This window comes from Crocodylus siamensis, chromosome 1 (assembly GCF_052110815.1).
Source record: "Crocodylus siamensis isolate JL-2025a chromosome 1, ASM5211081v1, whole genome shotgun sequence".
Lineage (NCBI taxonomy): Eukaryota > Metazoa > Chordata > Crocodylia > Crocodylidae > Crocodylus > Crocodylus siamensis.
Window position 1 is genome coordinate 118,706,184 of NC_143395.1, and position 23,857 is coordinate 118,730,040.

At 42.5% G+C, this 23,857-nt stretch overlaps 1 protein-coding gene across 1 annotated transcript in view; it reads left to right on the plus strand.

The window, feature by feature from the left end:
* The first annotated feature begins 4,406 nt into the window (after positions 1-4,406).
* The window catches only part of AKAP12 (A-kinase anchoring protein 12), a 107,460-nt gene continuing 88,009 nt past the window's right edge, over positions 4,407-23,857 (plus strand). Inside the window, exon 1 of the mRNA XM_090041414.1 lies at positions 4,407-4,745. Within this exon, the coding sequence (XP_089897540.1) occupies positions 4,599-4,745 (147 nt within the window). The 5' untranslated portion in view covers positions 4,407-4,598. The remainder of the gene's footprint in view (positions 4,746-23,857) is intronic.

A 23,857-nucleotide genomic window follows, 5' to 3' on the forward strand; every position in this document is an offset into this window, starting at 1 on the left:
GGAGACAAAACCACTACCCACTTCTTCAATACTGTCAGCAAAAGGGTCGATACAAAAATAGCACCCAAAAAAAATCGAATCTTGCAGTAAGTGTTCCTCAGTTTGGCTCACGCTGGTTCCTCTGAGCAGCTTTGCACAAAATACCGCGAGCTCCCCAGATGAAAAGTACTACAAATTTGACAGTCACATTATTACTATTATTACTTCTACAGCATGAATCATGATACAGGTAGATATATTTATTTGCTAGTCATGCATGTTTTATTTTTCATCATTCGTAATTAGATGAAGGAAAATGAATAGGCAGTTATTTATGGTCTGAAAATGGTATTTAGTGTGAAGGGCAGCATTGTATTACCACTGCCTCATATGCTTAACTCAGTAGTTATTTTAATTGAACATGTCTTGACTTGCAGTGGGAAAGCCAAGTCTTTTAGCTTCATTTCGTGTCATCAAAATTGTACAGGTAATAGATTTATTGTGAATTTATTCTGTAGCATCACATTTAAGATACTTTTTAAAGTAATCTTGTTACACTTGAGTTTTCCTTGATATCAGGATTCCTTCTGCCCATTTCTTGTTGTTCGTGTGGAAAGTAAAGACTCTGTGTAAAAACATGACACTTTTTGAAAAGAGTAAGAGAAACGCCCACTGTCTCATATGAAACAGGTTCTAATGTCTAAGGCTATGTGTGAGCTATTGAAGGGCATATAATGGCTGCTGTGTTTTCTTACATGGTCACTGCAGGTCTAGAATTTAATTCATTATGCTGTAAAGCACTTTAACATACCTTGAATATGAAAGGCAACTCTGTAAAATCAAAATCTGCCCAAAGCAGATAAAAAGATTGTCTTCTTTCCCACCAGAGCACATGAACAAGATTGAGATTATTTTAATTAAATATTCCCCAGTTGTAAAATGAAGCACATCATTGCTATGAACTAGTTCATATGAGAAAATTATATAAAACAAAGAGAGAAAAATATAGGTGCCTTGTCCTCAATCTCCAAAGCCTCATATTTCTGGATTACAGAGTATGCAAAACAATAATTGTTACAGTGACAATCACCTGTAACTGTAGTGAGGAGGACTAAAGTGCTGTCAAAATCATATTTTAGGTGGTGTTGCAGAATCTGACTGCCTTTGTGACACATTTTACTAATGGCTTGATTCCCTCATGATACTTGCTGTTCTGTTAGATGACAAATTATCCAGGGAAAAAAATGGTAAATTAAGAAAAAAATGTTAGTAGAACTAGTGCCTCAAAACAATGGGCTCTTGCTGCTGAATACATATCTAGAAAATAAATATTGATAGGCAGCTGAGAGATTTTGAGTTTGAAAGCAAGAGATGTTGATTGTATTATTACAGCGATCCATTACAATGATTACATTCTATCAAACTCCAGTGAAATAACTGTTGTAGGTTTCAATCATTAAATAATGAGTGTGGGTACAATGGTTTCTTGCCTCATTAGTAATGCACTGATTGGTTTAGATAAAATGGTGACTAATTTGCACATTCATTGAGAGACCATTTTATTCATAAAAAAATTTTAAAAACCATTATGCCCTAGTTGGAAGATGATTTTTTAAACTTCCTATGGTGAATAAAGTATTTGTATTCATATTAAGTGCATCATCACATGTCTGAGTTGGACCATAAACACTTTAGGTAGGGGAAAGAAACTTTCTTATACGTTTTGTGAAAAAAATGCTGTGTACACTATAAATAACGAGTTTATCCAGCTGTCTATTTGGCAGATTCTACTTGGGATATTTTAAGATAAGTATTGTTTCTCTTTTGATACTGATACTTTTTGAAAGTAATGAATGAGAGAGCCTGCTTATATATTTAATGTGTTGGTTTAGTTGCTGTGGCATGGGAAAGGAAGTTGTGTTTGTTTGATATCAGGGCAGAAAATCCTATGCTCCTTGTTTTGCTCACTGCTGCAATTTAATCCGGCATGAATTAACAAGAGAACCTGTTCTGTATGAAAAAAGGTGGTGTGTGGTGGGGGGGGAAGGCGTTTCTGAGTTGCCTAAGGCATGGGACCTTTGTTGGATTTGTCACTAGCTTTCAACCACACTGCATCTCATGAACTAGGAGAGAACTTTTGACTTTATTATTTTTTAAAAGCTGCAATTAACCTTTAAGCAGCAAAAAGTAAGCCAAAAAGAACCAAAAGATGTTTTTCACTTCATTTCAATGAAAACTCATAGAATTACAGTCTTAGAAAGATGAGTACTGTAAAGTTATGGTGACCTTTAGCTGATTTCGTCACCATTTAAACTGTCCTATTTTGTACAAAGCATAATCCTGCATGTTGACCCACAAAGTCAAGTCATGGTGGAGCCCTACTGACTTCAGTGGGGCTCCACTTGTTTCAGGAGCTCTCTGTGGGTCGACCAGAGGGTAACCTACTGTGTAGTTCCTTATTGGAGGCTCTTAAATGAAGATACACATAGTACTGACATATCCTAAAACTGTTAACCCACTTTGAGAGTGATAAAAACAAATATCTAGCTTTTAAAAACACATACTCCAATTTCCCAAACTGTCCTCTTGGATTACCAACCGCCCCCCTTAAGAGCTTGTTTACATTGATGTCTCTTCACTCCAATAGCTCTTTAGTCCCGACTGCTTTGTTTTTCCTAATGGAAGGTTTTGGCTCAATTCAGAAACAGCTTTTCTGTTTTTGTGAGACAGTGCCAATTAAATGCAAGAATCATGACCATTTGCCTCAGTGCAGCAAAATGAATATGGGATTTCTTCCTTTCCCCACTGTCTATTTTATATCATGAGAATCCAGTTTCCCCAAACTGTACACATATGCGTAGCAAAGACAGGACTGTTTCCATTAATGTTTTTGTTTCCCAACTAGTTAGGACTAACTTACGTATTATTTTATCTCTGCATGTGTCCACTGACACACAGCCCATTTTCCCAAAGGGCTATGGAAATAATTCCCAGAACTTCGTAATGGGAACTTTGCTGACTATAAAAGGAGGTGGAATGCAGGAACCAGTCTCCACAAATGGCACAGCACTCCTTTTTTTACATGGGGAAGTCCTTTTCAGATTGAACATGGGAGTAACATTTAGAAAGAAGAAAGCAGCTAATTATTCAGAATGGGATTTTGCCAAAATATCTCAAGTGGTAATCTACATCTCTGTGAAGGGGAATTAGATGTCTTCCTCTAAACAAAGCCTCGGAAGTCCCAGAGCCCGATGTGCTGAGGGAATAGAAGCATAGACTCAAGGAAAATGAGGGTTGGAAGGGACCTCGGGAGGTGATCTAGTAAACCCCCTGCTCAAAACAGGACCATCCCAGCCAAGGTTGTGTCTACCCAGGGCTTAAAATCCTTTAAGGGTGGATATTCTAAAACCTTTTTGGGTTGCCTCTTCCTGTGTTTTACTACCCTCCTAGTGAGCAACTTGTGCCTCCTATCTAACCTAAACTTCCCTGGCTGCAACTTGAGACCATTGCTCCTTGTTCTGCCATCTGCCACCACTGACAACAGTCGAGCTCCACCCTCTTTGCAACCCCCTTCAGGGAGTTGAAGCCTGCTGTTAAATCCCCTCTTGGTCTTCTCTTCTCCAGACTAAACAAGTTCAGTTCCTTCAGGCAGAGCACCTTTCAGCACCTATGTTTTCCTTGGAGGTTTCTCAGCAGAGTAGAGCAGGCCTAACACTGTTGAGGTCAGGGACTTCTTAGGTGGTCGGCCCTGCGGCAGGAACCCTGCCTGTCCGCCTCCTAGCAGACAAGGTTCTTTGGGTAAAACTGGTATCTTTTATTGGACCAGCTGAGTTTAACTAAACAGATACACCAGATAAACCAACTGAGGTGGTCTAATAAAAGATACCCGATTTACCCAGAGACCCTTGTCTGCCTATGTCCTCAGAGGACCAACATGGCTACAACCTTATACATCTCCTAGCAGGTGCCCAGACTTCTGAGCAAGGTCACTGTCACAGAAACATGGAACAAGGAGAGGCAGGCAGGACTGCTGCATTTGAATCCAGGGACAGGCTAGGCCGTGGGCTTGACTCTGGTCTTCTTACTCCCTTTGGCTGACTGCTCCTGCAAAGGGAGAGGGCGGCTTGGATGTGCCTCCTCCTGGCTTTAGGAAAGAGAAATGCTTAGTCAGAGAGGCGCAGGGGAGAGCTGGGGGGAGCAGGGAGCTGAAGGTCACTACACTGCGCAGCCAGTCATGGCACCAAGGCCCATTAATCCAATGTGATCAGGGTGGGACGTCCTCCCAAACCCACCCCTCTCCAGGGACCTAAAGGCTGTCACAGGAGCGCAGGGAGAACTTGGCCGCGAGGGGCCGAGACGGGCGGGGAGGGGCTGGGTTTTCCCTCCTTCCCCAGCTCCTTATCAGCCGGAGTGGATGCTGCAAGGCGTGTCCCGGGCTCTGCTCATGTGATGGAGCAGGAGGCAGCGCCGGGCGGGGGGGGAGGCGATTCCTTCTGTTCCTGAAAGGAGTTTGCGGAGAGCCGCGCTCCTGCAGTGACTGCGCAGCGGCCGGGGCAGGCTCGGGGCAGCGCTATTGTCGTGGTGCGGCGCGGGAGCCCCGCGGCGCCGGGCCCGGGAACATGGGCGCGGGCAGCTCTGCAGAGGCGCGGAGCCCGCAGGACGGGGCCGCGACAGCCGCAGAGCCCGAGCCCGAGGCGGCGGCGGCGGCAGCGGCGGAGGCAGAGCAAGGGGCGGCGACGCCCGAGCAGCCTGTAGACCCAGCCAAGGTAAGAGCCGAGCCCGGCCCGGGGGAACTTCCCCTGCGGGGGTCGGGCTGCGCCTGCCTCCCCGGGGGCGCACAGCCGCGGGCTGCGCTGCGCCCGCCGCTGCTCCGCACTGCCCCGCGCCCCGCCGGCGGGGAGCGGCCTCGGGGCGTGGGACCAGCGCGCGCGCGTCTGCGCGCCACTGTGAGGGTGTGACCCGTGTGTGTGTGAGAGACGTGTGTGCGACCAGTGTGTATACCTGTGTTACCAGTGTGTGTACTAGTATGTGACCTGTGTGTGTGTCTGAGACGTGTCGTGTGTGAGAGAGACCTGTGTGTGTGTGACTAGTATGTACACCTGTGAGACCTGTGTGTGTGACCAGTGTGAGATTTGTGTGCGTGTGTGTGAGAGACGTGTGTGTGTGTTTGTGCCCCCAGCAGCCAGGCCCCGAGGGCTGTGCCAGGATCCCCCCGCCCGCAGCCCGGCAGGCAGTGGTACCCAGGGCTGCTGCGGCGCGGCTGGCTCCTCGTCTTTCCTCCGGCAGAGGCTGCAGGTGGGAGGTGCGCCCTGCTCAGGCACCGCCCTCAAGCCCTGGCTTTTCCAGCGCGGAGGCTCCCGTGCAAGTTTCTCAAGCTCAGCACCGCCCTCCCCAGCCACTCCTTCCGGCAGACCCCTGAGGACACACCCCCTCCCCAGTGGAGAGCTTCATGCTGGGGCAGACATGACCGATGCCTGCAGGTTTTGAACAAGCTGGGAGTTAGGGTAGCACTATAATTCCATATCCCCTCCTGTATGGCCATAGAGGAAGAAAAGCTGTGGTTATCTGATGGGGCCCAGATCAAGAGTTTCAAGAGAAGGTTGGGTTCATAAAGGTGTTGGGCGAGGGGACCCGAAAACAAGTTTCCAGTCGGTTCTGAACGAACCCTCTGACTTCTCCGGAGGGGAAGAGAAATGAGGTGCCCGAGTACGTTTCCATCACATCTGCTTGGGTTTCAGAGCATTGCGTTCAAGAGGAGGGGAAGGCTCTGTATTTTATGCTGAATTCTGAGGTTTGTCAGAGTTGGAGCATCTGCAGTATGGATACTCAGAAATTCCTTTAATGCAATGTATAATTGTGTTACATCTGGAGAACTGGGCATGATCTTGTTTCGTTGACCTTGTGGTTCAGATCTTAACTTTCAGCTAGAGCATTCCATAGTTCCTGGCCTCTAGCACAGTTGTTCTCAACCTTTTTTGTACCAGGACCTATTTGTAAACATCGATGGCCAGTCCCAACCCAATGTTCACTCCTGACATGCTGCCCCCCAGTATATGAGATGGGGTGGGGGGGAACGGGGGGCCCCAAGCAGACCCGTGTAGGCTGAAGCTCTGCCAGTCTGCAAGGGAAAAGTCACCTTTTCCCACGTTTTTCTCATTTAAAGGAGAATCCATTTTTAAAGTTTGTTCACAACTCTTTCATAAATTCTTACAGCCCACTTTTGGGTCATGACCCACAGTTTGAGAAACACTGCTCTAGTAGGCCTTGTACATGTTCTGACCCACTGAAAAGGAGAAATACATTGAGGGAACAAACTTTCCTAGTTTTTAAATCTGCTTTAGTTTCTAAGATATTGTTACCTGGCTTCTGTGATGTCACAGATATCTGGCATCGGCTGTTTGGTCTTCAGAAGCAAAAAAAAAAAAGGGTTCATAGCAGTTGATTGTTATGAATCTCTTCACACAGACAATAATACAGGAGAAGTCATGAGATGTCACAAATGTAATGTTGGCTTAAAGCTCAGGAAGAAGAAATTCCTGCTAAGAAGGCCAAGCCAGTTTGTCTTCAAGTTAATTATATATTGGTTTGTCATCATATTTCAGAGTCAAAGTAGTGCTCATTTAGGCAGGGATATAAAATGCAAAATGACATTATTCTAATCATCACAATAAAGACAAATCAACATGTTGCAGGTCATACTCTCCTTGTGAAGTGAAAAGGTTTATGTAAATAACTGCAGGTTTTTAAAAATAGGGTTTATTCCTCTTCCCCAGAACAGTTATTTTCTAATTATTTGATGTAATCTTGGCACATTGAGACAGCTGTTAGAAAGGACTCATTCTTTATTGTTTGCATCTCTTTTCTATACACAATTTCTTAGAGTGATCTCCTTTATTGGACCAACTCTGTAGTTGGGATAGAGTTAGACAAGCTTTTGGATGCAAGACTTTCTTCCTCAGGTCTGATCATAGTGAGACAGGCACAGCATTGTATGCTTTCTGTACAGTATTTAAAAAAAATAATTAATGTCAAATTTAACACTATCTTACTTTGTTTTGCCTATCTTTATGTAAGTTTTTTCATGAAATTTACTCATGTTTCTTTTGGCACTTCACCTCTCTAAAAGTCCTTGGTCTGTTTTGGCACCTTAATACAGTATACAGAATATTGCAGTAAAGTAGTAGTATACATTCATCACACATTTTTTCTATATTTTTCCATTTTTTCCTTTCAACCTGGGAAATTAGGTTGCAGTGCAGCAAACTCTGTTGGATTCCAGTATTTTTTACTGTTCAAACATTTAAAACTACTAGCCATCTAAATTGTTTACTGAAGATCTGCTAATGTGATGACTTATCACCTCGTTATCTTTCTTACATATTTCAATAAAACAGGTAGCAAAATCCTTTTGCAAAAGAGACTTTGAAAAACTGCTATTTAAAGCTAATCCAAATGGAGTGAGAGTTGACAGGTCAATGGGTAAAGCACTTGGACAGTCAACTGTGAGACCCTGGTTACGGTCCAATATTATTTCAAAATCTGACAGTAGTTTCATTGTAGTTCTTCTGTCACTTAAAGTGACTCAGAACATTAAATCATGGTTTCTCAGAATTTAGTTTGACTTATCCTGTACTAGATCAAAGTGTATCCTGTCGTCTCCTAGAGAGTGCCACATTCATGCTCTGGGTTGGACGAATTGTTGCAGACACCAGTTCTCCATGGCTGGATATCAGTTTTCACAGTGTGCTAGTACACTAATCTTCACTAGTGCAACTCACCCAGAACATAAAAGTACAAAACCTTTTATTGTTTCTCAATGGTGGAATAATTGAATAATTAATAATTGAATGCAGATGTAACAAGTATGAATCCTGTCCATTCACAAAAGTAGTATCATGATAAGGATGTATTCCTCAGCCAATTTTGTGCCTTAGCAAACCTATAGTTTACATGTATTTGTTGAAGAATGTAGAAATGTGTTCTCAGTAGTGGGAGAGAACTGTTTAGAAGCATTTTAAATGTAACTGTAAAATATTACCCTGCCAAAACAAATAGTTCAGTTTGATACATCCGTGAGTTTACTTGGTATATCTGCAGGGTTGTGTAAAGTTTTAGTTGCGAAATGATTAACAGTACAGTCAATAAAAACAATACTGTCCATTGTTTGCAGCATCCAAAAATCCAAAACTTTGGCCAGATGCTAGCTTGTAGATGTATCAAATATATCTACATTATGAAATATATATGGGGTGAGTTTTTAAAATGCTCCAAAGACTTCTCTCTCCCCTCTTTTTTTCCTTCCCCCTCTTCCCTTCTCATTTTGGAGACAAATTCATTGTTGTATGTTGTTATTTTGCTTGTAGAAATGTCTCAGTTTCTAGGTTCACGTATTTAGCAAACTAAGATTAAACTAAGATTAACATCTTGCTGGCAAGGTCTTTTGCGCTGAGAGCAAGCCCAAACTACTTTTAATAACTCCTCCCTTCCTCCCCTCTACTTCTTAAAAATATCAGTTTGGTTTTGCTTTTCCAATCAGTTACATGATGAGGAAATGTCTCTGTCTGGCACTCTGTATTCATTCATTTGGAAATTCTTTCATAACAGTCCCACTGCTACTACTACTGGTTCAGCTTTGCTGACCTTACCACTGGTGGAAGCCAAAGCTGGACCAGAAGCTGTCAGAACCTTGTTGACTTAAGGATGAAATCCCAGCTCCACTGAAGTTAATTTAGTTCTGCAATGGGCTTCTATGGCACCAGAATTTCAGCCTAGAACTCTTACTTGTGCCTACAGTCTGGTGGTAGAGATGTTTTTCCTTTCTTTTCTGAACACTTTTGAACCCAGACAAAGCCAAAGTGAACATAGGGTTTACAATTTTATAATTAATAAACTCTTGCTTTGTTGGACCAAGTTGGGAAGTGAATTCCGAAGTCAGACATTTCCATCCTTCCTTAAAAAACTCTATCACCAGTTTCTCAGTATGCTCATATTATGACTATTTGCAATTGTTGCAGTGCTGCTTTAGAGAACTAGAACCTGAAAAGGTAAAGCTTTTGGCACCCTGAGTTGCATAAGGAAGTGATTAGGATGCCAGAGTAGTTTTTGCTGCAGTACTTAAATAATTGTGCACCATATGGTCACTAAGAAGGTGGACCATCTTGTTTTTCACCAGTAGTCTTCAAATGTAGCCTCTGGCTGAGTGCATTATAGAAATTTAAGAAATGCAAAACTCTAAAACTCTTGGTTCAGAGACTATACCTTTTATTAGACCTACTAAGTTAGACCAACTTATTTGGTCCAATAAAAGGTATTATCTCTGATGGTCCAATAAAAGGTATTATCTCTGAACCAAGTTCTAGAGTTTTGCATTTCTTTTTGTCTTGGACCAGCGTGGCTACCAAATATATCCCTTATAGTAATTTAGTTATCTATGGGAAGCAAGAGAAAAGAGGGACAAAATAACTTTAAATTTCTTGACTTACACTCATGTAGTAATAATTTTGACATGACTATAAAATTAACATTAGACTTTACTATTTCAGATTAGTTATTGTTCTAAAAGTGTTTAATTAAACAACACAAGACAAAACATATCCGAATATAGCATAACTTGATGAATGAGGGTTAGATACTCTATATATGCATTGGCAAGACAATAATTACATGTTTCAGGGCCTTTATCAGCCAGCAGACTGCTTCTTAAGCCCAAACTGTTTTATAAATAACACTGAAGTAAAACCAATAGGATTATCTCTGGTTATTAGGAATCCTATTAAACAGTTCAGTATAACATAAGAAGGGTTTACCACATCCAGTTTTTATAAATCTGTTACATAAATTTGCTTTTGTGTTTGGACAGTTTTTCTTTCCTCGCTTATGTAGTAAGGAGATAATGTATATGAAAATGTTGGTTTTGTTTAAAATTTATCCAGTAATCTTGGCAAATCTTGGTAATGTGAAGTATGTAGGAACGGGGATTGCAGCATTTTCACTGGGTCTAAAAAGAGTTACTATATCACTCTTGAATTTCAAGATCCCTTTATCCTAGTCACTTTAATATTTCATTTTGGTGGACAATAGTTTCTTTGCAGAGCGACGTAACCCTTTCTTATATATACATTTTAATTGTAATTGTGTTTCTTTTATTATTGGTTGTAAAACATCTATAGGATTTTTATAAGGTTGGATTTTTGTGGTGTAAGCTTATAAATCTGTTGGTATTTGCAAAGCACTCAAGCAGGGGAGATTAAACAGAATAAAAATAGATTTATGTCACTTATTCTTAGAGCTATGGAATAATAAGGGAATCTTCCATAAATTTTAAACTAAAGCCTCATTATCTGTTTCAAAGATAAAAGAATAATAACTATATATTCTGTATACAGAAGTCTTATTCCTATAAAGAGTTTTGATAAAGTTCACCTCTTTTGTAAAGAAAGGAGGACAAAATTTTAAGTGCAGTGCATGTTGCATCTTATTCCCTTTCTGAAAAACAAGTTATTGGGAAAAACTGCTCTTGCACTAGCAAAGTGTGTTGATTTAGCTACACGGATAAACCAGTTCTATTTATGTTGATGCAAACTCCTAACATGGATGTGTTTAAACACATTTAACCTTTTCTTTGATTGAGTGAGCTTATGTTACTAAATACAATAGGGTTGTTGGGGAGAGGGGTGAAAAAGGGGGAAGGATTCAATTTTTTTAAGTGTACCTAATATCATTCTGTATGACATTGCTGTAGGTGGCGGAAGGGGTGGGGAACTAACTTGGTTCAGCCCCCCCAAACACAGGGGGCAGCAGGTATGCCCAGAAGGCAGCCCAGCTGCAAGCTGCTGCATCAGGGGGAGGGGTACACACACTTGGATACCCTGTGGTGTGCAGCCAGGACCCCAGCTGGCCTAGCAGGCAGGTAAGTTTCTTTACCGGGGGGGGGGGGAGGGGAGATCAAGACCCCCCCCCCCCAGTGCAGGAGGCAGTGGGGTAGGGGCAGGAGCAAATCTCCCCTGCCTCTGCCCCGCTTCATGTTGCACTGTGGGGATTGTCCCACAATCGGGCCTGGTTGGGGCTCCATTCTCAGGCCCAGCTCCTCTTCCAGAGGCATGGTGCAGTCCTGGGGAGCCAAGGGTGGGGGCAAATGCCCCGATTTTTGCACGGGGCAAAGGTGGACTGCAGCTGCAAGCTGGGCTCTGCCTGTTTCCCACCTCTACAACTCACTGCCTCCACACCTGGCTTCCCCATAGTGTGCGCAGTGATGTGAACTGCCCCTGGAGGAGCTGCCAGGTTCTGATTGTCTCACAACCTGGCCTGGCTCGAGCACAGCCCCAGCTTGCTGTCCCTTCCTCTGCGGACTTTGGGGGGTGGGGTGATGCATGCCTATGGCCATTGCTGTTCTCTCTGCCTATGGCCCTTGCTGCTTCCACAGGTCTGAGCTGAGGGGGCGTGGCCAGGCTCCAGTGCGGTCCACTATGGAAAATAGGTCGAGAACCGCTGTTTCAGAGCCTTATTTTAGTAATGCCACCAGACCTTACAAAAAATATGGTTTTTTTTCTTGGATAGGGTTTTTTTTCTGCATATGATGAGCACTTTCTCCTGAAGAGATGACACCCTTTATCTGTAAGATCTTTTGGGGTCAGAGTCTTCAATCATATGGTGCTTTTTGGTATAAGTGGGGATGCTTTAGTTCTGTGTGTAAGTTGCAGTGAAGGTTGCCACATTGTTTTAAATATTGGGTCATATTCACTTCTTAAATCGGAGTTAAAGAGCCTTCTGTTTCATGTTAGGAATCACTGACATTAAAAAAAAAGCAGCATAATTTCCTGAACCTGTAGTGAAAGTGTGACCAAAAATTCCCAGCCATTTGTGGAGCTGTGCCTGATAAACAGTCTTTCCATGTTGGGGAGGAATGCAAGGAATGCTTAAGAGTTCTTGGAAGTAGGTCATGGTTTAATAAAGCTCAACTTTAGTGAATAAAAGTTCCTCAAAACGTTTCTGTGACCCTTGAAGCCTGCTATTATCTGTAAACTATGAGACTGAATTATAAATCTAATTGGGTAGTTGAATAAACTTTCCCAACCTTTGGGGATTATGACCATGAAGTTGGGAAAATTTGTAACAGGTTACCTTGTTTTGTTCTGCTTTAGTTAAATAATATGTTAACACAGGAGTGGTAATTCCCTTCTCTTTAGTATTTGCAGGGGGAAAAAACTGACTACTCTTAAGCAGTACAGTCTTTCACAAAAATGATTAATTTGTTTGACATCTTTAAAAATATTGTTCCCATTATTCAATAAAAGAGAAATCAGTAATATTCTGCAGAGTGGTACTCAGCTGGAAAAACATCATATTCCGTGTGTGAGAGGAAAATGCAGGAAGGAGTGAAACAGATATCCTTGCAGATGTGCCATCCATTTGTTATTTTGGTTGTAATTCCTATACTATTTTATGTTTGCTTAAAGAAAGGAACAATGATTGAAGCAAGTTACAGATTGTTAATACCAATACTGCTTGTTAACATCTTTTTTTCAACATTTCTATTATTTTTATCTGGTGTCTTATTTTAAAAACTGTAAGAAAATAGTAGACAGAATCTCTCTTGAATTATTATTTATTTATATTCCTATAGTGTCTGATAGTCTTAACCAGGATTCCTATTATGCTAAGTGCTATAAAAAAAGAACAGTTTTCCTATCCTAAAGGGTTTAAAAACTCTAAGACAAAAGAAACATGGACAGACTGATAGATGAATAGAAGGAACCAGTAAGGCACAACCTATTAGTATGAAAGACAGTGGTGTCTGTATACCAGCAACCTAACTGCTTTAAAATTTTTCTTTTTGTTTTTTTCCTTTTTTTTTTCTTTTTTCTCTTGTTTTCTCTTTTTCTTTGGAGGCATGATGGTAAAAAATCAAAGTCATAAGGAGGATAGAGAGGCAGCTTTACAGATTTTTATGGAGAATCCCTTTCAAGGGGCAAGAATGGGAAAGAGCATAAAAGCTCTTGTTTGAAAATTTAATAAGGGAGTGATGGAGATTGGCATCATTATCCTATAGGACATGAGTTGACTGATAGTTAATGAGAGGTGGAGTGAGGAAAGGTCATAGAGGGCCATGAAAGTGAAGACAAGTAGCTTATGTTTGCTATAGAGCAGGGGAGGGGGTCAGTGGGAGGGTGCAAAAAGTGGGCTGTAATGGTCAAAGGTCACAGTCAGGGAAAATGATCTTTGCAGTAGCATTCTGAGTGGAGATGAGTGAAGCAAGATTAGATTTGTCAAGGAAAGGGAAGAAGATGTTGCTTTTCCTTTCATTTCAAAGTTCATGGAACATACTGTTTACATAGCTTTCTGGAGTTGTTCTCCATTTCTATTTCCATCCTTTTTAAAGAGTTTGCTCCTTGCACTCAATTGAGACTACTCCTGACAAACCTGTACTTCACACATCCTCTTTGATGTATCATCCTCCTTCACTGTTTACCATGCCCTTGAAATCTTGTCTTCTTTTTGCTGCTAAAAATCATTTAAGTGTTCAATGTTCAAAGTTATTCCAACTATATTTCACTTTTATTGTTTTCAATTAGTATTGTCAGGTCAGGGGAAGTTAAATTCTGAGGCCTTTATATTTTTAGAAGACAGGAATGCAAGGAGGAAACCAGAAATGCAAGATCTGATGATCTCCAAGAGCAGTTTATTGTCATCCCCTTTACAGTACTTCATTTTTAGAGTTAAGCTTCCTAGCAAAAAGCAAGTTATCCCTTCAGGCTTTCTCTGTTCATAACTTTTACCATATTTATAGAAGCCAAGAACAGTTGAAACACTGTGAAGTTAAATTGTGAAATCGATCTGACTCCCCAAACTCTTTCCAGATTTATCTATGAATACAGTACAAGATGTGACAAGTATGAATTGGGTTTGTTTGATTTTTAATTGTCATAGAACATAGCAGCTTCACAGCTGGATGTGATGACACATGCCCTTCCTTAAACTGAGGCAAGCAACTTTTTCTCTGCATCAGTAATTGCTGGCTTTATTTCTTTGCAGCCCATTAGGATAGCCTATTATGTTAACCTGTTAGCAAAGTAAAACAAAAATCAGACAGGAAAATATTGTTTTGAGGAGATGGAAGAATGGCATACTATGTAGGTTTTAAAACCAAACTGTAAAACGTATTTTATTTTTTACCTATATTGATTTCCTTTGACCAGTTTAGTGTTAAAATGCTGGTACAAATCTATTGCCCATATAAAATATCAGTTCTTCTTTGGCTCCCAAAAAAATGGCTTTTCTGTTTCAAAAGGATTTTTATGAGTTCCAGTGCTTGTTTATTCAAATTCTTTCCATTTTTAAAGAGGCAGGAGGCATTTACCTGCTATTGTATGCAGGGCCAGCCCCAGGGTGGTGGTGGGGGTGGAATCCGGCGACTGTCCTGGGTCCTGCGCTTTGGGGGGCCCGGCGGTCAGTGCAGTATAGGTCCCGCCGCAGCTGCCATGCGCCGCTGCTGCCAAGTGCCACTGACTCCGGCAACTTGGCATCCTCCTCCCTCTGCCCCCGGGCCCCGCACAGGCTGATGTTCCCTGGGCCCTGCATACCCCTAGGGACGACTCTGCTGATATGTCTTAGCCTTTTAACATGTCCTGCTGAAAGTTCAAACTCTCTGTGTTAAGGGGGATTGATATACATAGCTCAGTTACCAAGAAAGAGTTAATAGAATACCATTGCTTTCTTTGTTATAATCCAGGGGTGTTAAACTCATCTGACCCTGTGGGCTAGATGAATGCTGTGGGAACAATCCACAGGCCAGATGAACAGCACAGGACTGGTCCTGCAAGCCAGATTGGGTCCATACCCCCGGTCATATCCTGTACCTTCTCTGGTCTGGTCTGGGACCATGCTGCAACGTGCACCTGTTCTGACTGAATCGGGATATGAGTTGTACCACAGATGACACCCCTCTTCCCTTATGGCAGATCCAGCATCAGCTCTAGTCTGTCTGGGACTGTGCAGCACACACTGTCTGCTGCATGCATGCTACATGCGGCACCTGCTTCAGACTAGCTGAAACAGGCATCTCATGCAGCTCATGGCATTGTGGGTGCTGGAGTGGATCTGGCATGTGAGGGGGGATCCTGGATTGGCTCCATGTGGGTGTTGCGTGCAATGTGGGCTATGAAGCAGATGTCATGTGTGGTGCATGTCCTGGGCCTAAGCACAGGGCTAGTCATGTTTGCGCCATGTATGGAGATCCTAGGCCAGCATCATGAGCCGGGTGATGTGGCTTGGCAGGCCATATCCTTCAGGTTGTATCTTTGACACCCCTCTTACAATCAATTTAAAGTAATTTTCACTTCTCTTGAAAAGTCAGCCTCTAGTGGTACAACATTTTGACAAACGATTTTTGAATAAATACGCAATATATATAAAGCTGTATTTGCAAGAAGGTAGCCTTCTATACTTCTGTATTTAAATTTGAATCATGGGGCATTTAGAAAGATATTCAGCTATTAAAATAATAATGGGGTAGTATGAACTACCTTAATGTAAAATTTTAAGTATAATAATGGAAATACATTGAGTAAAACATGTTTTCTGCACTTTAAATGAATGTTTGCTATTCTGTGGAACAAGGCTGAGAAGTTATTCATAAATTATAAGTAATATTGAAAAAGTTGCTTCAAGAAGTAATAAGAGTGACACCAGTTAGACAATCCCTCAACTATTTCAGAGTTCCTCTTGGAAGGAGGAAAGGGGAGGACCACTCTTGGACACAGCTGCTACCTGGGCATTGGGGAACTAACAAGGTCATTAAGATCCAGATCTGGTTTGCAAACAGTGGCATGAACTATTCCAGAGTCTATTTTAGTATTTCAAACTTTGCTCACACTCCAGACCGGATGGAGAGGAAATGGATTCTTCTATTGCTCTTAAAAATATTTTTGGCCTGTGCAAGTATGTGCTGTGTTGGGAGTCGAGTGATCATTATTTTTATACTAAGGAGCTCTGCTGATAGGTGTTAATTCTGTAGCCTTCACAACATTTAGCATTAAGAAAATCCTTATATCTTGGATAGAGGTTATACAAAGTAGTGACAAAATCCAGCAATCTCCTAATACAATCCCAAATTCTAGTCATACAGTCACTGTCCCAGGGACCAGAAATGCCTTTGTGTGCTGTGTATAAAATCAGCTTATTCATGTAGACGTAACCCACCATATCATTGTTACACATCCTCCTCATGTTCATAAAAGACAACAGCTTTCTTCTCCTGACATGTAATAAAATGAATATTAAATGCAAATGTTAAAAATATATGATTGGGTGCTGATGCTGTAGGATCCAATCCCAGTTAATGATGCATGAATGTGTTATGATCATAGATAATAGAATTGATTTTACTTTTAAAAAGGCAATTGTTATATATTAATTTACAATTTTAATTGATATTCTGTTATCATGTAATAAATTACAATAATCTGACCTAAAACAAAGATAGAAAATTAGGGTTGGAAGGGACCTCAGGAGGTAATCTAGTCTAACCCCCTGCTCAAGGCAGGTCCATTCCCAACTAGATCATCCCAGCCAAGGCTTTGTCTAGCTGGGTCTTAAAAACCTCCAAAGGATGGAGATTCCATAGCTTCTCTGGGTAACCTGTTCCAGTGCTTTACTACCCTCCTAATGAGAAAGTTTTTCCAAATATCTAACCTAAACTTCCCTGGCTGCAACTTGAGCTTCTTGCTCCTTATTCTGTCATCTGCCACCACTGGGAACAGTCTAGCTCCATCTTCTTTCAAACCCCCTTCAGGTAGCTGAAGCTTGCTATTAAATCCCCCCTCAGTTCTCTATCCTCCAGGCTAAATAAGCCCAGTTCCCTCAGTCTCTCTTCATATGTCATGTGCCCCAGCTCCTGAACCATTTTCACTACCCTCCACTGGATTCTCTCCAATTTGTCTACATCCTTTTTGTACTGGGGGGCCCAAAATTGGACACAGTACTCCAGTGACAGATAGAGGGAACAAATAACTTCCCTCGATCTGCTGGCAACGCTTCTACTAAAGCAGCCCAATATGCTGTTAGCCTTCTTCGCAACAAGGGCACACTGTTGGCTCAAGGCCAAGCTGAAGTGGAGGTTGGTTGCTTAGCAACCAGAGGCAGAGTTGCTGCTATATGGGGCGTGGGTACCTCCTGCATAGAGGTGCTGGCTTTCAGAGGGGCAGCCGAAGGCCAGGGCTGAAGATACTTGTTTTTCGGCTTACACAGGGGCCCCACAGGCTGGATGGAATTGCCTGGTGGGTTGGATCTGGCCCATGGGCCATATTTTGCCCACCTTGGTCTATATCATCCTAATTCTGTCCCCTTGAACCCTGTGCTATGATTTTTAATTACACAGGATCCATGCCAAATTTATTACAGAAGCTAGCTAATGCACAGGTAACCAATTGTCCTCCTTCTGCAGGATGGCTACTTCAATTGGTATGGAAGGTGCGTAGTGAGAGAGTCAGTAAGTGAAAGGTGGTTTTGTAGTTGAAGCATGTGACTGTCACCGGGGATCTGCCACATTTCTATGCCACTCTGGCTTGATTACTGCTTTCACTGTCTGTTGGCTTTCTTTCTGGCTTGAGATATAGGGGTACTGTATTTCCAGAATTTCAAAACAGGACAATGTCCCCTCTCCCCCACTGTCTGCCGTATGCAAAGGTCTGATTTCTGCTGAACTCTGTTGAGCATGCCAGAGAAAAAGTGTGCATGTGGGAAAGGGGTGGAGTATAGGAGGCAAAAACAGAGCTCTGGAGAGTTGTAGGGGGAACAGGGGGAGAAGGAGGTTACCTTGGGATGCTGGTTTCTGCAAACAGCCTCAAATGGATGTTATGCCTGGGATAAGTATTTAAAAAGGGAGTGTCTGAGTGAAAACAGGACATATGGTCACTTACACTGCATATCTGTCCAATTGGTCCTTGCACTTAGAAGTGTTTGTGTATTTTACATTGTCATTGTTTTTTGAGCAATTGAGAAACTTTGAAATGAGTTGTTTTATTTCCGAGTAAAGCTAAATTTACACTGGGTACTATAGTCTAGTCTAGTATTTATATGCTATGACTAAGAAAGTTAACAATGGTAAGATTGCTAAGTCTGTAATGAGCAACAAATGCTGCTAATTTCATTTCAGTGATCTGAGCTGTGGATTGAGGGGTCTGGCATTGTATACTGGCATTCTAAATGTTCAGAGCTGAGTTTTTAAATCAGTGGGGATATTGAGCCCACTAATATTTTAATTATAGGAGCTCAAAATACAGTTATGAGAAACCAAAGAGAGCATTGACTTTTAGAAGTGTGTGAGAATGGGTTTTAATAGCATTAATGTATGCATAATTTATCATGTTCCTAGAGCTGTATTTTTGTAGCCATACAAAACAGAAGATTTCAGTGACCTGATCCTTGTATTTTACTGATGCACCATAAATTATGCTATTAAAACTATGATGTAAAACTAGTGCACTTCTGCTTCCCCATTAGGATTCTTTTTATAATAACCATTCATCAAACAGCATCTTTGAATGTTGGACTTGCAAAGATGTTGTGATTAACCTATGATTAAAGGATTATGATCAGATTATATTTGGTTCCAGCACTTAACTGAAATCTTTTACTAAAATGTGCTGTTGATCAGTGGCAGTGAAGGGCACCTATCTCATTTATTTTAAAACATTCTTGATAGTCAAGGTTCACTTTTATAGGCATCTCTTAATTAGCTGGCAACTAAAGTTAATTCAGCAAATTTAGTAATATAGTTTAAATAAATATAAGAATTGGTATTTAATTCTTTATGTATTTGACAATGAAATTATCCTGTTACCAATTATATTTGTAGGAAGTTTACATTGTTGTGCAGATCTGGTTATTCATATCAAACATTTCTTTCTATATAATAAAAGCTGTCTGTCAGTTTTATAGGCTGCCATTATTTAAGATGGTCTATATGTTACCTTCACTTTGCCAGAGCTTCTGGTGTTAACTTCTTTTGGGTGTTGTCATATGAATCTCTTTCTGCCATAGGGAATTGGCTTTAGGTACTAGAGGCTAGATCTGCAAAAGGTCTTGCCATACTAGGCCGTGTATAGACGAAATGAGAGGTGTGTGTGCATGACACTTTACAGAGGGCTAAATGCTTTTGCACCACTTTAATGGTGTCAGTGTTTGCATTCCTAGGTGGTATATATTGTGCATTAATTCCAGCCGCTGTAGGAAATTCCGCCGCATAATGCGCCTAAATGACTTGGGGCACAGCTGCCCCTACAGCCGTAAAGCAAAGCACTGGGCTCTGTGCAGCCCTGTGGCTCTGTAGGAAGCCCTGTAGGCAGCCTGGCAGCAGCCCAGGAAAGCAGACCTGTTCTTTCCTCTCCTCCAAAAGCAGGTATCAAATTTAGGTGTGAACAGCTAAAGCACATTAATGCACTTGTAGATGTGTTAAGGTGCGTTAACTGTGTATGGACTGATTTAGGACTAACTTTAGTCCCACATAAGTTTGTGCACATGGTGTTAATGTGCTTTAACATGTGCACATGTAGATGTGAGTAAATCACCTTAATGCACATTAAGCTAATGCGCATTGAATTTAGGCATGCTTAAATGCATCTGTAGACACGCCTTATATGAAGAAAAATATAATTTTCACATCTGATTAAACTTTGTACTACATTACATATTTTCTAAAGCTGTTGCTCAATGTGAAAAAAAACTATTTTGAGGGGGAAGCATAAAGCATAATTAATAACTTGTTCAGTTTACCAAGATGTTAAACCATAAAAGAGAGGGCTTGTAAGGTGAAGTGTGAGTGAGAGTCTTGGTACTGACCACTGCACTTCGTTTTTTTTCCTACTCATCTTTGCTCTCTATCTGTACAGTGTCTACATTGCACATGGTATGTATATGTTTTGCTGTTTTTTGTTTTACTGGACAGGGCTTTACACCTCAGAGTGAGCTGAACCTGTGATCTCTCCCCAGTCACTCTGGGGCTACTCTTTTTCGAGCGATAGGTTTCTACTTTGAAGTCTCCCCACTTTAGACTGCCCGCATCAGACTATAATACCCACTCTTTCTACTGTACTGTCACAGTTACAGGGGAAATTGTACCTTTAGATAAAAGGAATAACTTGGTATCTTGAAAATACAAAGTCTTATAACTATTGTATTTACTTGATTCCAAGAGTAGGTCCCTTCCCCTCTCCCATTTAACATTGGTGGAAAAGCCCCTTGGAATCACGTATAGGTGGTAGGGGGGCAGGCAGAGCTGTGGCTCTGACCCCAACCCAGAGTTGGGGCTGAAGCTCGAGCTGCTTTCTGCGTCCTTGCTGCCTCTCCTCTACCCATCTGTCCACCCCAGGTCCCCATCCCTACCATCTTGCCTCTACCCCTGCTGCCTCTCCTCCTGTCTTCTCCCCTGCAGCCCCTGCTCTTCCCACCTACCCATCACCTCCCAGCCCATTTGCCCTTACTCTAGTACCAGCAGGCCCTGTCCTTGCTCCATCTTGGGGCATAGAGTATGGCTTCAGACCAGCCTGGTAACAGGGGTGGCAGCAGGAGTAGGAGGGGGTTAGGTGCAGGTAGGGAACAGAGGCTGAGGTGGGGCAGGCAGCAAGCTGCTTGAACCATCCCCATGGCCTGCTCTGCCCACTGCCCCCCACCTGCCTCCTTCTGCCTGTCCCTACACTGTCTCCCCAGTACCCGCATCCACACCATCTGACCACTACCACCTGCTCCCCCTACCACCACTGCAATGGTGGTGATGAATTTAAGAGGATCGTCCAATAATTAGATTCTATACATGGAAAACTCTAATAAATTTATAAATTTTCCATGAACAGAATCTAAATATTGGGTGGGGTCATCTTAAAATCAAGGTCATCTTTGATTTAGGTAACATAATTGTATTTTTCAATAAATGAACAGAAAGAGATGGCAAATAGATTAGCTTTCTTCTTACTACCTATTCTATTTGACTTCTCAGATTTGGAGAAAATAGGACAAACAAAGCAAATAGTCATATACATCCCATACTTAGGATAAACTGTGGCCTGTAAGCTAATTTGCTAAGTCATTTAGGTGGGTTTTTTTTTTTTGTAGTTGTTCCCCTCTCCTTGGACCCTCTCAGTGCCTGATTTGAAACATCAGAAAGTGAAGGCATCTTAGGGGAAAAATGTACTTCTAAAATGTTGTAGCTTGAGACCTGAAACTTATGTTTGGCTTGTTTAATTGTTAACATGCTACCTCAGAACCAGTTTAGCTGTTGGGAGCACAGAGCTCAACACACGCTAATTTACCTCACTTCTCAAGCAGCTTTAGAATGCAATAAACTAGTGCATAACAGATGAGTTGTTTACTGCATGTCATTCAGTAGTGTCCATATGATATGCATTATGACACAGAATGTAAAATGAGGATAATAATGCAAATAAATGCATCCTTGTAAAGGGCATCAAGATAAATGGACTTTTTTCTAGTGGACCCTTGCATTATTCACTGCACATGATGAATGGTGCTCACTTACTGAGCAGCTATTCAATATTTTTTCTCTCTCTGTTCAGTGTGTGACGCCATGCCCTACTTACTGCAGTTTTCCAACCCTTGCTCTGAAGACAGAATTATTAATTTTGTTATGAGCTACTTTATGTGGAGCTCATCACTGTAGTATGATATTTCAGTGCATTTAGGCCCTAAAGTACATATTTGTGCCTTCTGGGATGTTCAAAGGGCACCACAAAAGGTAGTTGTCTGGATAAACAGTTCTGGGATTAAGATTGAGATTTAGGATTGGTACACCCTTTTTATTGATTTTTTTTTAATGTTCTGTATGAATAACTCTTGTGTGCACATCTCAGAATTTTCCCAGTATGAAAAGCTGCTTGCATACATGTGTCTGTGTTGGGCAGGGGGGAGGGGAGGGGGCGGGGAAACAGCACTTTACTTAAAAAACCGAGCATGCTCCTGTACTGAGCCCAGTGCAAGCCCAGAAGAGGCAGCGCCTTAGTTGTACCTGTCTTTACCAATGTCTGTAGAGATCAGGTGCTTCCATGGGGCTTTTTTGGGGCTTTTTTCTAATAGCTAAAAGCACCAAAAGGCCACACTGAAGTGCCTGATCTATACAAATGCTATGCAGCCAGGTCAAAGTAATTCACTGCTGTTGGTAGAATGCATTTTTATTTCTCTATGTCTGCTAGTACCCAAATTGTCTAATTTTTGGAAGTCATTGCTCCCTACAGTGTTCTGAATAGCAGTTGTAGAACTGACTTGCCTTGTCCAACTTTAGCCTTCAGTTTTATTATGAACATGTATAGAGTTGTTCGAGCTGTTTATTTGCAGATTGGAAAAAACAGTTATGAACTGATTTATGTTCTAATTCATAGTTTCATAGTTTCTAGGGTCAGAAGGGACCTGAGCAGATCATCGAGTCCGACCCCCTGCCATGGCAGGAAAGAATACTGGGGTCAAACGACCCCAGCAAGGTGTTCATCTAACCTCCTCTTAAACACCCCCAGGGTAGGAGCCTGCACCACTTCTCTTGGAAGTTGGTTGCAGACCCTAGCCGCCCTGACTGTGAAGTAGCGCCTCCTGATATCTAACCTAAACCTACCCTCTGCTAGCTTGTGATCGTTATTCCTGGTCACTCCTGGCGGTGCTCAGGGGAACAGTGACTCCCCCAATGCCTGCTGATCTCCCCTGACTAGTTTATAACAGGCCACAAGATCCCTCCTCAGCCTTCTCTTTTGGAGGCTGAACAGGTTCAAGTCCCGTAGCCTCTCCTCATAGGGCCTGCCCTGTTGTCCCCGCTCATACAAGTGGCCCTCCTCTGGACCCTCTCCATGCTGTCGACATCCCTCTTGAAGTGTGGCGCCCAGAACTGGACGCAGTACTCCAACTGCGGCCTGACCAGTGCCACATAGAGGGGGAGGATCACCTCTTTGGACCTGCTCGAGATGCATCTGTGGATGCATGCCAAGGTGCGGTTGGCCTTCCTAACTGCCTCTCCACACTGCCGGCCCATGTTCATCTTGGAGCCAGTGATGACCCTCAGATCCTTTTCCGCCTCTGTGCTGACAAGAGGGGAGTTCCCTAACCTGTAGGTATGGTGCCAGTTGTTCCTCCCGAGGTGCATCACCTTGCACTTGTCTGTGTTGAAACCCATCCTATTCTCGTCAGCCCACCCTTGTAACCTGTCTAGGTCTGATTGTAGCCTGTTGCATCCTTCCAATGTGCCCACGTCCCCCCCACATCTTAGTGTCATCAGCAAATTTGAACAGGGTGCTTTTTACCCCCTCGTCCAAATCACTGATGAAGATGTTGAACAGTGCGGGCCCGAGGACCGAGCCCTGCGGAACCCCACTGTCCACGTCCTTCCAGGTTGAGAAGGACCCATCCACTACCACCCTCTGGGTGCGGCCCTTCAGCCAGTTGGCGACCCATTTGACTGTGTGGGTGTCTACACCACAGCCCCCCAGTTTCTTAATGAGAACAGGGTGAGAGACAGTGTTAAAAGCCTTCCAGAAGTCCAGGAAGACTATATCCACTGCTACCCCTGCATCTAATGATCTGGTGATCTGATCGTAAAAGGCCACCAGGTTGGTCTGACAGGACCTGCCACTGATGAACCCATGTTGGTTGCCCCTAAGCATGTAGTCCCCTGCTGGCCCCTCCTGGATGTGTGCCAGCATAATTTTCTCGAACAGCTTGCCTAGGATTGAGGTAAGACTAACCGACCTATAGTTTCCCGGGTCTTCCTTCCTGCCTTTTTTGAAGATGTGGACCACGTTGGCCCCCTTCCAGTCCTCCGGCACCTCACCAGAGCACCACGAGTGCTCGTGAAGTTGTGCCGGGGGACTTGCAATGACCTCGGCCAGTT